Genomic DNA, 14,443 nt, shown 5'->3' with positions numbered 1-14,443 from the left:
AAGGACACCCTGAAAAAACTAATCATTGTGGCTTGATTTTCTCAATATGTATTACCTTCTTGTATGAGATATCTCAGGATAATTTTCACCTCTGGAGGATTGCATTTAGAGTCCTGTACTTTACCTTGTGAATAATAATGCCGTATACAACCTTCTGACTGCACTGTCAGTTCTTTGTAGTTTCCTGAATGACTATTTGGGTGTGATACAGAGTATTTAAAACAGGAAGGGAGAATGTTTATGCTGGTCAGTCCACGGGCTTTGCCAGTGTAAATCCTTAAAATTAAATGTTAATATTTTTTAAATCAGTTTATTATTTATGATGATGTCTGGTTGCGTTAAAAGTTTTTTTTTTAACTGTTCAGAACAAATTTTCTGAAGCAGTTTTCTCTTGATAGTGTTTGCAATGTAAGTGGATAGTTAATTAAAATAACAGCCTGTTTAATAATAAAATAATTACAGTTTGTAATTAGAGCACTTTACTATACACAATTTGGCTTTCAGATTAACACAGAGCAAATAACAGGACAGCCTCAATATGTAGACATAACATTGTTGGGACTTTTACAGAGGAGATTAAATCTTAGATCACTGTTCTTTAATCCTGTTTCTATTAAAAACATTCAGAGGTTTTTGAAAATCAGAATGTGTCAGTGTTGCTTCTTGTTGCTAGTGGCATAAAAACAGAGTTCTTCCACTGAGGTTAGCTGACAGGTGGCTGTGGTTACGCCGGAAAAAAATAATGTGGTTACTGGCAGATGAGGTTATGGTGTTTAATTCAGTTTAAGTTAAAAGAACAGTTTAAATATCGTTCTCAAAATGTGTTTTTGAGCTATTTTCCAGAATAAAGCTGTTATGTAATTGTGCTACAACTAAAGTATATATATATATATATATATATATATATATATATATATATATATGTGTGTGTGTGTGTGTGTGTGTGTGTAACATAAGTATAATCGAGCTGATTTGAAGATAACTTGAAATTAGATCTTTATTACTAATAAATTCATGTTTAATTAAGTAAGTAATCACAAAAGTTACAGCGCTTGTTTATCTGTAGTGTTTCTTGTGGCAAACGATAGAATATAATTTCTTTTACATCCTTGAAACAGATGATAATCCATTCATGTCCAAATTAATGACATATGTGACTCACCCAGTATCAAAACAGTCCACGTGGCTCTCATGGTGAAGGGGAAAGCAATGTCCAGACGAATGTTAAAGAAGCCACAGCAACTTGAGAATATTTCCACATTCAGATCGTCTGACGCTCTTTTGTTTGGTCCAACTTAAACAATTTTCAAGCCTTACAAACTGGAATTCGGAAAAAAAAAAAGATCTAACTGCATAAGTTAATGTCTACGAAAAAAGCAAAGTGGCTACTTTCCACGTCACTCCCACTTCTGTAAGATTATCAATGCCTCTTTATATAAAACTGTATCTTTTCTTAGCTTCCCCGCTTGTTCTTGCCTCTCCTTCCTCTTCTACTCTCAGACTGATCTCTCTGTTGTGGTGAGCTGCCAGGGAACAGTAAAACTTTAAAAGAGTATCTCTCTCTTTCTGTCTCTCTCTTTCTCACTCTCTCTCACTCTCTCCCTCTCTCTCTCTTTGCATCATGCCACCGACTCTGAGGTTTGTACAACCGCCAACTTTTCAGGAACTGATGTACTTGTTAGGGTGTGGCGACAGAGACAGGATGTAGTTTTGACAGCTTACTCACATTTGAATGCATGGCAAAAAGACATCACCTAAAAGCGTGTTTTCACAGATAATGTCTTTCTCTTTTAGCCAGCTCTCATCGCTGGCTGCCGTGTTGGACTCTGATTGGGGGACGCACAGGGTTAAACAAAGATCGAGACTTTCACACAGTTCATTGTTTTGTGGAGTCTTGTTGTCTGACTCAGCCTCCCAAAGGCACACAGCCTCCTGACTATGATGATGACACATATATGGCTTCAGCCTAAGATTGCTTCTGATTCTGACAATGCTACTGCAAATAAGCTACATAAAAAAACAAAAAACAAAACGCAAAAGACGTACTAATCTTTTGGTCAACATGGTGGCAATTCTCCATTTCTTACAGAAAAAAGTATAACATGCCAATAGCTTATGTAATCACAAGATGTTGCATTTCAGCTGCATGTTATCACACCCAACTGTGGTTAATTATGTTTTCTTTCTTTTTTCTTTTTTCTTTTTTTTTTTTAAACCTGAGCAATCTTTGCAAACTGATCTTGTGGATTAGCTGCAGTGCAAATGTTGATATGATAAAGTTTGAAAAACGAAGATAGCTAGTGTGATATAAGTTGTGTTGCATAAAGGACCCATTCAGTCAAACCCAAAGAGTATTAAAAACAAACTGAAGAGAAACAAGAAACGCTCTGTGATAAATATACACTGCATGTGTTCACACAGCGAAACAGTGTGAGGAGCTTCAAGAGACAGTCAGACTCCATTAATACATTTGAACTTCAGCTTGTTTTGTTTGGTGTGCTGCTTTGAGAGCCATTTTAGATAAGGCTCAGTACTGATACTTCCCTGAAACACTATTCAGGTCTTTTTGTCGCTGCTTAAGAAAAACCACACAGACAGCATTGACATTATTTTAAATCATTTTAATCATATTTGTTAATATATACGAGCGGCAGTGACATAAGCGAAACAAAACAACATAAACAGTATGTCACTAATACATTAATACAGATTTTTGTAACAAAAACAAACGAAAGCCTATATAGCATATAACTCCTTAAAACACAAATTTTAATGGCTAATGTAGTCCGTTATCCAATAGTATTCAACAGTATCTAATTTCTTTCTGTTTTGCTCCCAACCAGTCAGGATTTCTTGTATTTCTATAGGTTTCAAGCCACTTTTCTCCAGGGTTTCTGAAAGTCTGTTAGAGTTTTTGTGGGGACACGGGTTTCTTCTTCACTCCTTTTCTGCTGAGTACCATTTTAGGTCTGTTTGACCAGTCAATGAAAACCTGAACCCAATGGATGAAACACTCATGAAATACAAAATGGAGAACTGGTCAAACAACCTATTCTAAAATTAGATCTTTAAGGCTGTTTGGTACTAACAGCTAATCATAACGGTACAACTTGTTCTCTTTTATGTACTGAATCATTAAACAAATACCAAATACGACACAATTTGTCGGCAGCATCACGACGAATGCCAGAGTTCGTTTATCTGAAAACATGATCAGCTACAGGGTGGTGCATGCATGTCAGTCTGTTGTCAAGACATGACTTTCAGATACTGTCAGATACTTTCAGATCTGATGTACATTGGTCTTTGAGCCTCAAAGTTCTGTTTTTTTTCCACCCACATCCCATTTCCTCTTTTTTTAAGAGAAGGCGTTAGAACATAAGGTCATGTTTGAGTTGAACGACCGGACGTAAACAAATAAGGCGTTGCCAGAGAAGAATGACTGAGACAATTGAAAATGACTATGAAGAAATGAGACTTATTTTCAAAATACCAAAATTTACTTGCTTGTTTACTCTATGATGAAGTACAAAACCAATGTTAATTGTCAGAACTATCAGTCTTCTGAACTTTAGTTACAGGTTACAGGTTATGGGTTCTTTTCCTGATGTTAGGCTCTCCTGTGTCCAGGTTTTGTCTGGATGCCTGGGAATAAAAAAAACAAAAACAGGAGTGAAAATTCAGTTAATAAAAAACCCTGTTAGTAAAAATACACTATTTTTCACTTAACAGCTCTTATTATTACTCAATGACTTAAAACCCTAAATATGTGAATGTTACTTTCCAGCGATTCTCAGATTCTGTTCCAAAATTACATGTGCACACTCTTTCTTGTTAGTTCACATAAAAACAGTGCTGTTCAAATGCACAATAAAACTACTGATTGACCTTGCTGTACTAATGAATTAAGAACAACTACAGTGAAGTTAAAAGTACTGCTTACATGTGCTTGACTCCTTTTCCAAGCTGAACATCGAGAAAAAAAGCTTCCATACTCGTCCCTCACCTGAAATCACAACCCAAATTAGTTGAAGAAATATCAGAGAATATTTGAGAGAGTGGCACATTACCAACCTGTTTTGAAAACAGACAATGGATAATAAAAAGCAAAACGCCCTGAAGGCTGAAAATGGTGAACAGATAATCCATGGACGCATCGTCTCTTTTCAGGTGGAAACTGCTGAATATCCACATGGTGCGGAATATGCACAGCTGATAGACCGCAGTAACAGCAAAAGCTCTGCAAACGGCAAATGATACATACATGAAGCAGTAAAAGAGGCAAAAGAATCAGCTTATTGAAAGTTGTGGGGTCAGTTGAAACTTACTTTATTTTGTGCAAGCTGTCCAGGTCTGGGTTTAAACTTGAAAACTTCTGTACCAACGTCCACACAGTGATAAGAAAAAGGAATGTGTTTATCTGGAAGACAACAGAGTTTTAAACAGAAATGATCTTTTTTCCAGAATAATACTGAAGTAAATACTTTTTTAAAGTGAATTCTTACAATAATGAAGACAAAGGCGGGACCAATGAAACTCCAAATGTAATCCAGGTTCAACCAGCATCTAGAATATAATGAAGAGATTATTCAGCAGATTATACACCAACATATTCAGAGCTACAGAAAAATGATTTACTGTATATGGGTAAATGTCATTTGACATAATGCCAGAAACGTACACTTTTTTAGCACCGTATCCATTAGCATTGACCAATGCAGAAATGGTAACAATTATGGCTGGAACTCCGTAGCCCCCTGCCATCATGTAGCTGGTTTTAAAGTTGGTGTTGAAGACCAGAATCACCATCCTGAAGAGCTGGATTCCCTCCAGACACATCCAGCAGAATGAGGCCAGGTAGAAGAAGTGCAGCATCCCTGCAACTACTGCACAGCCAACCTAATGGGAGTAGACATGAAGCATGTGAAAAGGATTTAAAGATGAGTTCAAGACATAGGAAGGAGCTAATTGCTGAGGTATTAAGCCCTAACAAGATTAATACACAAACTATTTAGAGAGGCGAGCACTTTCAGTACCATTTTAGCTGTAGTATGACTTAATTCTTGCTTCTCTGATGTGTATTTAGATACTTTTTAATCAATACAAGCCGTTAGAGCATTAACCTTGTTCTGTGTCTGAGAGATGCCTGCGAGAAAGACAAGAGTTGCAATAAAGAGGCTGATGCAGAGGTGCAGGTGGATGGTTGTTCTTGGGCTTTTGATGGACCGGATCAGTGAGAAGGTCAGGATGCAGAGGAACAGGCAAATTAATGAAAGGGATAGGCCTATCCAGGAGATCAGCTGCAACTCAAAAGGGCTCTGCATGGAGACAGAATTTGAATATTTAAGGATTTAAAGACTCAAGTGGAAGAGTTACACATCGGAGAATAAGAAATCTCATAATTTGAATAACTGTAAAGGAAGTAGAACCTCTATGTCATAGAGGGCCACGAGTACAGCAAAGCTGCCCAGGTGATTACAGGAACACATAGTGTATTCTGGGTTGGAGTCCGCCACCCTGCAGCCGCGATCAGACCACGCACCTCCTTCGTTAGAGGAATCCCAGAACACACAGGTGTGGGAGGTTTGATTTGACTGTAAAACAGATAAAGCAGCATTCAGCTTCTATGCACCAGAAATCTGTAGCAATCTTCTGGAAAGCTGCAAAACAACTGATGCACTGAATTCCCTTAAATCTAGTCTATAAACCCAGCTGTTTAGAGTTGCTTCTGAACCATAACAACGGAAACACTGACCAACATTTTTATTTGTAATTATGGCACTTGACAAAATGTAATGTTTACTGGTTTTCTCAACTGTTGACTGTATCGTGTCTTCTATGACTTTGCATTTTTGTGTTTTTATGATGCAAAACACNTAAATTTTTAACCTATGTAGAAAAAAAAAAAAAAATTTTATATTTTAATTTAAAAAAAAAAAAAAAAAAAAAAAATCTGAATCAGGGTGAAAAGCAAAGCAAATAACTAAAGATGCCAGTCCCAAATGAAAGAGGTCAGGGGATGAGGGTCATTGAAGATTAATTGTATTTCTGCGGGTCTCTGACAAGGAGTTGTTGGATGTTGGTATGCCTTGATAGTAGTGAGCACAGCAAAGTCTCGTCAGCATTTTCCTCCGAAGTAAGATATAAACCCAGGGGTCTAAAATCTGATTCCAGGCAGCCATGCGCAAACCAATTAAAACAAGCTTATCTGGTTCAGTATACATCTTAAACTGCTTGATGAAAATGTGGATCTATAAGACAGAAGACACATATAAACAGAAAGTTTTAAGCAATCTTCTAATTGTCTCTAACATCTAACAATTGAATATCTCAGGAGTACAAGGAAGAGATGTACACACCAGAAAGGGGCCCCAGCAGACACAAGACACCACAGTGACTGCTGCGAGTTGCACCATCATCTCCACATCCAGTGTGCAAAACCAGGAGGTAGACGATGCTGTTGATGCACGACGACCACTGCTACCTGAAGGTGTTGTATTTCCTTTTCTTGACTTTATTCTTGCATGCAGCAGTGCCAGTCCACTGACAATGTTGCAGAACAGGGAAAAAAACAGAGCAAAGAGACCCAGAGAAGAGAAGACCAAAACTAGGGTTGTGTAATCAGTAGACCTTTCAATCGGAAAGAAACACCATGTTTTGGGAAACTGGAGAAAGTAGCTTCCCCTTGAAAAAAAAGGTGACAGAGCCAGCAGTAGTGCAAATGTTGACAAAAGTAGCACCACTGACTTTGCATGAGCAGCTGTAACCATAGAAGCATGAAAAAATGGTTGTGTGATTGCAACACAGCGTTCCACTGCCATTGCAAAACCAAAAAACAAAGAACACAAACCAAAAAACACCATACTTGCTCCAAAGACATCACAGAAATTTTCTCCAGACTCTAAGACCCCAGGGTTCAAATGCACATGCAGTGCAAATGCACCTAAAATCACATGTCCCAACAGGTCAGCCACAAGTAAAGCCACTGTTAGTAGCAGAAATGATTTCTTTGATTGGCGACGGAACCTGGAGCGGGACCGAGCCAGTATTCCCAGAGCGGTGAGGTTGGAGACGGCTCCAAATAGCATGGTGAATAAAGACATCCCTAACCCGTTAAACGGTTTAGGGATGAAAGTGCTGTTGGTAGCGGACACATTAAGAAGAGATCCATTCATTGGTACACTTGGTGTCGTCATCTTTAGTGTGATCTACAGAAAAAAACAAAAGTAATTGGAATTGTTATGAAAAAAAAACCTCATCTAGAAGTTAACAGTAATAAGTTTTTATTCCTCAAGGATTCCATCCATCCATCCATCCATCCATCCATCCATCCATCCATCCATCCATCCATCCATCCATCCATCCATCTATTTTCTTCCGCTTATCCGGGGTCGGGTCGCGGGGGGCAGCAGCTTCAGAAGGGAGGCCCAGACTTCCCTCTCCCCAGCCACTTCTTCCAGCTCCTCCGCGGGAACCCTAAGGCGTTCCCAGGCCAGCCGAGAGACATCGTCCCTCCAGCGTGTCCTAGGTCTTCCCCAGGGCCTCCTCCCGGTGGGACGTGTCCAGAACACCTCACTAGAGAGGTGTCCAGGAGGCATCCTGACCAGATGCCCGAGCCACCTCAACTGGCTCCTCTCGACATAGAGGAGCAGCGGCTCTACTTTGCGTCCCTCTCGGATGACTGAACTTCTCACCCTATCTCTAAGGGAGAGCACAGCCACCCTGCGGAGGAAACCCATTTCGGCCGCTTGTATCCGTGATCTCGTTCTTTCGGTCATGACCCAAAGTTCATGACCATAGATGAGGGTAGGAACGTACATCAACCGGTAAATTGAGAGCTTTGCTTTCTGGCTCAGCTCTCTCTTCACCACGACGGACCGGTACAGCTCTCACTTCATGGCAGACACTGCACCAATCCGCCTGTCCATCTCCTGCTCTCTTCTTCCCTCATTCGTGAACAAGATCCCCAGATACTTAAACTCCTCCACTTGGGGCAGGATACCCACCCTGACCTGGAGAAGGCACTCTACCCTTTTCCGCTCACTGATATAAAAAGATTCTTTAGAAATTGTTTATATAAACAGTGGATATTAAATACTTCTTTCCAAAATCAATGTTATAATTTTGAATGCAGTACTAAATAATCCATAAAACATTATAGATACAGTTTTGAAACAAAAACACAGAATACGCTGTTATAGCATATGGAAATCTTTTAAAAATCTGAAATATAATGTTTGCATATCAACATAACCAAGAATTTTGAATTTGTGCCCAGTTTCTGGTGTCATGTGTTCATAGCGTTGGGGCAGCTTTCCCAGCATTACATCTAGAGACATGTAGAAACCTGTTATTTCCTTGTACTTTTGCTTCATAACAATCTTAACTTCTATCTATGAAAACAGGAATGTTATTTATAAATATGTTATTTACAAGTAAGAAAAGGAATAAAATATGGACAAAACTTACCTGGAGATAGCAATGGATGAACGCTGGGTTGTTTATGGTGGAAACAGATGAATATGTTTCTTATCAGGACCGTTGCCTTGTTTGCTAAGTGAGTTATCACTACTTCCCTCTCATTTTCTCTTGTCCCCTCCCTTTTCTCTCCAACTGTTTCTCTTTTGCCTGTTCCTACTTTCTCTCTCCCTCTCTGTAGAGAGCTGTTTAATCATAACGTTCTGGATCTGCATTTTCCATCCTCCTTCCCTGCTAAAAGCATTCCTTCCATCTATTGATCTCTTCTGATGATCTTATGGAGCAGAGTGGATCTCAGCTTGCTCTCAGTTATTTTCCGATTGATTAACTGCTCCCTAAATGGTTCAACACTCGTAGTAAGAAGCAGATATTGCTTACATTCTTTTGCTCTGTTACAAAAAGATCTTTTTTTTCATTCCTGAAAGAATGTAGTATACATGTCTCATAAACAAATGTGACGTTATTGATCAAACTTCATAAAATACAATGACACAATGCGGTCTTAGCAGTGTCTTTGTGAAATAATAAGATCAATAGAAACCAGATTCAGCCCTGACCTTTAATACAAACCAGATTTCTAAATGTAGTGATTCTGTATGATTTAACTGCTCGTCTCTGTCTCCATGGGTTTTGGGTTTGGGTTTTTCTAGGAACCATCATGCCCCTGATCTCACATAAACAGGAAGGAATAGGAGAAAGTCTCCCATTTCCTGTGTACTTTTCAACCCACATCAAGAAATGCTTTCAAAATCATCAGCAATGTTATATGTATGATGACATTTATTTTTGCAAATCTAAAAATAGACATTTAAAATACATATTTGCAGGATTCACACAAAGAAAGACATGTAAACAGGAAATAAACAGCATCAGTGTAAAATATGCGATGTCCGCTAAAACCACGTGTTACAGCGGTGCTACCATTTCAGAGAACCATAACTGAACTTATTAGTTTCAAAAATAGCATATGAACTCACTGAATAAACAGCTATTTCCGATGCAATAAATGCAGCAGCCTTGGAGTCATACAGTAATGCCGGCTAAATTTCCCAGCGACTTATATACAGGCAAATCTCTAAATGATAAAACTGTTTTATGTTTTGGATTTCATTTGTATTTCCCAAACTCAAAGACTTAAAAGAAGAGCTTGCAACCTAAGTATATTTTGGATTGTCTTTGCTGATTGAAATAAGTACCTGAATGAAGCAACTTGCATGAGTAGATGTGCCTGATTAAGTTCTACAAACATATATGTACTTTTGATCAAAAGAACACACATTTTTTCATATAAAAATACTGTTTTTGTATGTACAGTTCCTAAATAAATTACATAATTTATCAAGTTACAAAAATACTGTTAAAAAAAGTATTGCCATGAATTTAAAGCATATTATGGACATGATGAGTTGTCAAAACAAGCCATGTTCAAAGCTTTAATATCCATATGTTAACTGGACTTTAATCCAAAGCTATTGATAGCAATAATAATAACTTTATTTATAAAGCCATTCAAAGTGCTGAGCAATCACAAGGAGTTAAAAAAACAATACAATACCAAAAAAAGCACCAAAAACAGTAAGTATAAAATGAAATCACATATGACAAAGTGAACAAGTGATTTTTTAACTTAGCTTTAAAAACCTACTGAGGAACATGTCTGCCTAATATCCTGAGGATATCTTGTCACTGTTAAGAAGCAGGAAATTATTTTGATAAGCAGTGCTTAATTACCGATAGATGGGTCTGAACTTTAGACGTTTCTAAATGAGAAAGGCACATTGTCAACATTACAGTGAATTGTTAAATCAGCGCAGAAGAGCATCAGGAGGCAGAAGACAAAGTGAAAATAGTAACAGACCAAGCACAGACCCCTGAGGGACCCCAAACTTCACTGCACATGTCTCAGAGAGCTCATTTTTGAAAACTGACATTCTGAAATCTCCCAGAGATATCGCTCAGTTAAATGTGAGACTCTCCCGTGTCCTGGGTACTTCTGGAAGCCTGAAGATGAAAATGCAAACAATGGGAGAATTAAAAACATATTTCATTTACGGAGGAAAGCTTTGCTTCACTTCACATCTTATTTTAAACCAGAATGAATAATTCTGGGCTCAACATAGCAACAAAAAATATTTATTCTGATTTAATTTCAAGCAGTGAGGATAAAGAGTAAAAAAAGTTGTTTTTTTCAATACACTGTATGTAAATGTTTGTATTAGTTTTAACTGTATGTTGAACACATTTTAAAGACATTGTTTAACTTTAGTCTCAGTGCATTAATGAGCAGTAACTGCATTCCTTGCATTGAATTAAATTTTAAATCTCTGCTTACATTGGCTTTGCTTGAGTAGTTGAACTCGGAGTATGTTCTCTTCCGAGGTGCACGTAGTTGGGAAAGAATGTTTTCATACTCCTCCCTCACCTGAAATCAGAAAACAGATCGAGCTTTGATCCCTGATAATGCAGAAAAACTGAAGCGTGATATTTTTGTTTGCTTTTAGCAAAGGGCGTGACTTACCGGTTTGGAAAATAGACAGTGCATGACAAAGAGCATGACACCTTGAAGGCTGCCAAAAATGGTGAACAGATAAGACATTGCTAATGTGTCTTTCTCAAACTGGAAACATCCAAAGATCCACATGATACCGAGTATGCAGAGCTGAGCCACTGCAGTAATGGTGAATGCCCTGCAGGAGGCAACAAATGCACATAGGTAAAAACGAGGAACTTCATTTTTTGTTTTTACGTCAAAGAGGATGTTGCACTCACTTTTTTTCAGTTTTATGAGTAAGGAAGTAAAACAGGTTCTTTTACAGAAGGAAATATGACTAACATGCGTCATAGCAGTTTTCAGCTTTTTGGTAGTTGTAGGTTGACATGTGGAACAGTGGTAACTTACTTGATTTTATGCAAGCTGTCCAGGTCTGGGTTTAAACTTGAAAACTTCTGTGCCAACTTCCACACAGTGACAAGGAAGAAGAAAACGTTTATCTGGACGATGAGAAAAATTTTAAGCGGAAATAGGGTGGGTTCCCATACAAATTTTAAAGCAAATAATGAATTCATTTTTGGGAAAAACTTACAGTAATGATGACACAGACAGGGCCATAGAAGCTCCAAATCAAATCCAAGTTTAGCCAGCAACTGAAATGTAAGTTGACATTTTATTGAACAGATTGAACGAGTTAACTTTACCAGAATTTGAAAATGGCTACAAAATGAGACAAAAAATAAAAAGTAGATTGATATTAGTTGACGAAATTTTGAAAACTCACTATTTCTTAGTCCCGTATCCATCTCTATTGACCAACGCAGTGACAGAAACAATTATGGCTGGAACTCCGTAGCCCCCTGCCATCATGTAGCTGGTTTTAAAGTTGGTGTTGAAGACCAGAATCACCATCCTGAAGAGCTGGATTCCCTCCAGACACATCCAGCAGAATGAGGCCAGGTAGAAGAAGTGCAGCATCCCTGCAACTACTGCACAGCCAACCTAATGGGAGTAGACATGAAGCATGTGAAAAGGATTTAAAGATGAGTTCAAGACGTTCAAGACATAGGAAGGAGCTAATTGCTGAGGTGAAATGTCCTAACAGCATTAATACACAAACTATTTAGAGAAGCACTTTCAGTACCATTTTAGCTGTAGTATGACTTAATGCTTGCTTCTCTGATGTGTTTTTAGATACTTTTTAATAAACTCAACAAGCCGTTAGAGCATTAACCTTGTTCTGCGTCTGAGAGATGCCTGCGAGAAAGACAAGAGTTGCAATAAAGAGGCTGATGCAGAGGTGCAGGTGGATGGTTGTTCTTGGGCTTTTGATGGACCGGATCAGTGAGAAGGTCAGGATGCAGAGGAACAGGCAAATTAATGAAAGGGATAGGCCTATCCAGGAGATCAGCTGCAACTCAAAAGGGCTCTGCATGGAGACAGAATGGGGAAAATTAAAGCGCTGTTTTCAAGTGTGAAGAACTTTAAGTTCTGAATAACGATGAAGTAAAGGAAGTATAACCTCTATGTCATAGAGGGCCATGAGCACAGCGAAGCTGCTCAGGTGGTTACAGGAACACATAGTGTATTTTGGGTTGGACTCCGCCACCCTGCAGCCGCGATCAGACCACGCACCTCCTTCGTTAGAGGAATCCCAGAACACACAGGTGTGGGAGGTTTGATTTGACTGTAAAACAGATAAATGCATTAGTTTCACATGTATCTTAAAATAGTGGATGTTACGGAAGAAAGAAATAAATAGGCTTTTCTCTTACCTGTTCAAGGTGATGTAAAGTTATATTGACCGGCTCGTTCAGGTGTTTTGTGTCTGTGTTGCTGACACTGACAGTCACCACTTTGGAGTTTATCTTAAAGTTCTGGCTCTCATTCTTTTTCATCCCACTATAGAAACCTTCTGTTGAATTTTCCAGGTTTGAATAGCTCAGCAATGAAACTGTTGTAAATCCTTCAATGGCAGGACAACACAGGTTCAGTGTTTGAAATGAATGTGTTTTAAATGTTTTATTTATAGACGTTGTTGTTACCCGGATAAGATGAGGGATCTCCTGCAGCTTCCTCCATCTTTATATCCACTTTAGCATGTGTAGACAACAGAGTCTTTAATCCTTGGGGTATAGCCGACCCAGTATGTACCAGCAGCTCCAGTTCTGGTGGAAAATTGGTAATTAATAATTTGTACAATAGATAAAACTATCAACTGCGTGAAATATGGACTTTAAAGAGGCAGATTGATGTAGTAAAAAGCAAAAGTGCATATATTTTTATTTGGTTTGGAAAGCAGTCATATTAATTACTGACTCACCTGTGTGATTGGTGGATCTTTTAGTTCCTGGTGTTTTAATAAAAGGTCCAATGAACTTTAGAGCTTGTTCCACCATGTCTAGAAATGTGGAGACTTTCTTGTTGTCATTGAGAGATCCAGCAGACAGGACCTTGTCGATCACAGAGAGCAGACTCTGGAGTCAAAAGAGGAGAGACATTGAAAAAAAATGCAGTAAAGGTCAAACAAAAAGCAAAATCAGAGGGAGAACTGACTTTTTTGGCAGCCTAGCTGTACAGATGGATGTACACCATCTGACATGTCGGGTATCCTCTAAAAAGCTGCTTCTAAAAACAATTCCTACCTGTAGTAAGACTTCTCCATTGAGCTCCTTTGAATCTTTGCTTCCCGAAAGCTTCAGACAACTTTCACTCAGTTCCTTCATATCATTTTTAACAATGTCAAATTTCTAAATGAAGGCAAAAAAAAAATTAAATAAATAAAAAAATCACATTCAAAAGGTAATTGATAGCAAAGGAATATTACATTTTGAAAAAAATAAACCTTCCATGCTGTGAATTTACCTCCATAAGATTGTTCACATCCATGAAAACACCACAGTGAAGCTCTAAGAAAATAAAAATAGTTTAATGTCTGAAAATCATTTTGAAAGTACATTATTTAGTGTAAACCCTAAACCGGTTTGTATTGGTCTTTCAAGAAAAACTAAAATCTATTCTTACCGGTACAACGAGCCGTTTTGTTGCCGTAGTTACTAAACCCTGCAGAGCATGCACAGTAATGGCCGCTGGTTTCATGGAGGCAGGATCCATTTCCACAAATTGTCTCATCAATCTTACATATGTCTGAAATGGAAACAAATCAAGGATGAAAAAAATAATTTGAATAATTGATGCAGCTGAAATATTTTAAGATATATTGAAAGGATTTTAAATGTGCAAATGTTGTCACATTATTTCATATTCATCACCTTCACACTGCTCCTCCTGCCCAGAAAAGCTAGATTTTCCAGATTTCAGTGCATAGCCAGCGTTGCAGACGCAGTAATAACTGCCTTGTGTGTTTATACATGATGCATTCAGACCACAAACCTTTTCGTCTTTACATTCATCTGTGTCTGTATGAGCAGAGGGAAGGAATGTGAAAATAATTGAGAAAAATAGTTGACTTGG

The 14,443-nt window shown here is 38.2% G+C and overlaps 3 protein-coding genes across 4 annotated transcripts in view; all 3 read right to left on the bottom strand.

Moving 5' to 3' along the window:
* Window positions 1–2,610: 2,610 nt before the first annotated feature.
* Window positions 2,611–5,753, bottom strand: LOC106946668 (CD97 antigen-like). The gene is made up of 8 exons (XM_015031178.1): window positions 5,430–5,753; window positions 5,124–5,318; window positions 4,682–4,899; window positions 4,506–4,566; window positions 4,329–4,420; window positions 4,075–4,240; window positions 3,944–4,006; window positions 2,611–3,645 (listed from the first exon to the last, which is right to left on the bottom strand). The coding sequence occupies exons 1-8, from the start codon at window positions 5,487–5,489 to the stop codon at window positions 3,583–3,585; spliced, it is 918 nt and encodes a 305-aa protein (XP_014886664.1). The 5' UTR covers window positions 5,490–5,753; the 3' UTR covers window positions 2,611–3,582.
* Window positions 5,754–5,934: 181 nt separating this feature from the next.
* On the bottom strand, window positions 5,935–8,605 carry ptger1c (prostaglandin E receptor 1c (subtype EP1)). Of its 2 annotated transcripts, XM_015031191.1 has the most exons (3): window positions 8,470–8,605; window positions 6,360–7,208; window positions 5,935–6,251 (listed from the first exon to the last, which is right to left on the bottom strand). In XM_015031191.1, exons 2-3 carry the CDS (start codon window positions 7,194–7,196, stop codon window positions 6,027–6,029), a joined length of 1,062 nt encoding a protein of 353 aa, XP_014886677.1. In that variant the 5' UTR covers window positions 7,197–7,208; window positions 8,470–8,605; the 3' UTR covers window positions 5,935–6,026. The 2 variants fall into 2 exon arrangements, with proteins under 2 accessions (XP_014886677.1, XP_014886678.1); XM_015031192.1 differs by lacking the exon at window positions 8,470–8,605 and having other exon boundaries at window positions 6,360–7,287.
* A 1,349-nt stretch (window positions 8,606–9,954) lies between these two features.
* Window positions 9,955–14,443, bottom strand: part of adgre5a (adhesion G protein-coupled receptor E5a) — a 10,959-nt gene continuing 6,470 nt past the window's right edge. The window contains exons 5-19 of the mRNA XM_015031190.1: window positions 14,242–14,388; window positions 13,994–14,116; window positions 13,835–13,878; window positions 13,615–13,719; window positions 13,293–13,446; window positions 13,015–13,137; window positions 12,745–12,935; window positions 12,492–12,656; window positions 12,204–12,398; window positions 11,754–11,971; window positions 11,562–11,622; window positions 11,378–11,469; window positions 10,997–11,165; window positions 10,811–10,900; window positions 9,955–10,479 (exon numbers count right to left, since the gene is read on the bottom strand). Coding sequence (XP_014886676.1) covers window positions 10,438–10,479; window positions 10,811–10,900; window positions 10,997–11,165; window positions 11,378–11,469; window positions 11,562–11,622; window positions 11,754–11,971; window positions 12,204–12,398; window positions 12,492–12,656; window positions 12,745–12,935; window positions 13,015–13,137; window positions 13,293–13,446; window positions 13,615–13,719; window positions 13,835–13,878; window positions 13,994–14,116; window positions 14,242–14,388 — 1,919 coding nt within the window. The 3' untranslated portion in view covers window positions 9,955–10,437. The remainder of the gene's footprint in view (window positions 10,480–10,810; window positions 10,901–10,996; window positions 11,166–11,377; window positions 11,470–11,561; window positions 11,623–11,753; window positions 11,972–12,203; window positions 12,399–12,491; window positions 12,657–12,744; window positions 12,936–13,014; window positions 13,138–13,292; window positions 13,447–13,614; window positions 13,720–13,834; window positions 13,879–13,993; window positions 14,117–14,241; window positions 14,389–14,443) is intronic.

The sequence above is a fragment of the Poecilia latipinna genome, unplaced genomic scaffold (assembly GCF_001443285.1).
Source record: "Poecilia latipinna isolate Pla-1442-1.1 unplaced genomic scaffold, P_latipinna-1.0 Scaffold200, whole genome shotgun sequence".
NCBI lineage: Eukaryota > Metazoa > Chordata > Actinopteri > Cyprinodontiformes > Poeciliidae > Poecilia > Poecilia latipinna.
The sequence above is the reverse complement of the archived record's forward strand: the minus strand, read 5'-3'. Positions and strand labels throughout refer to the sequence as shown.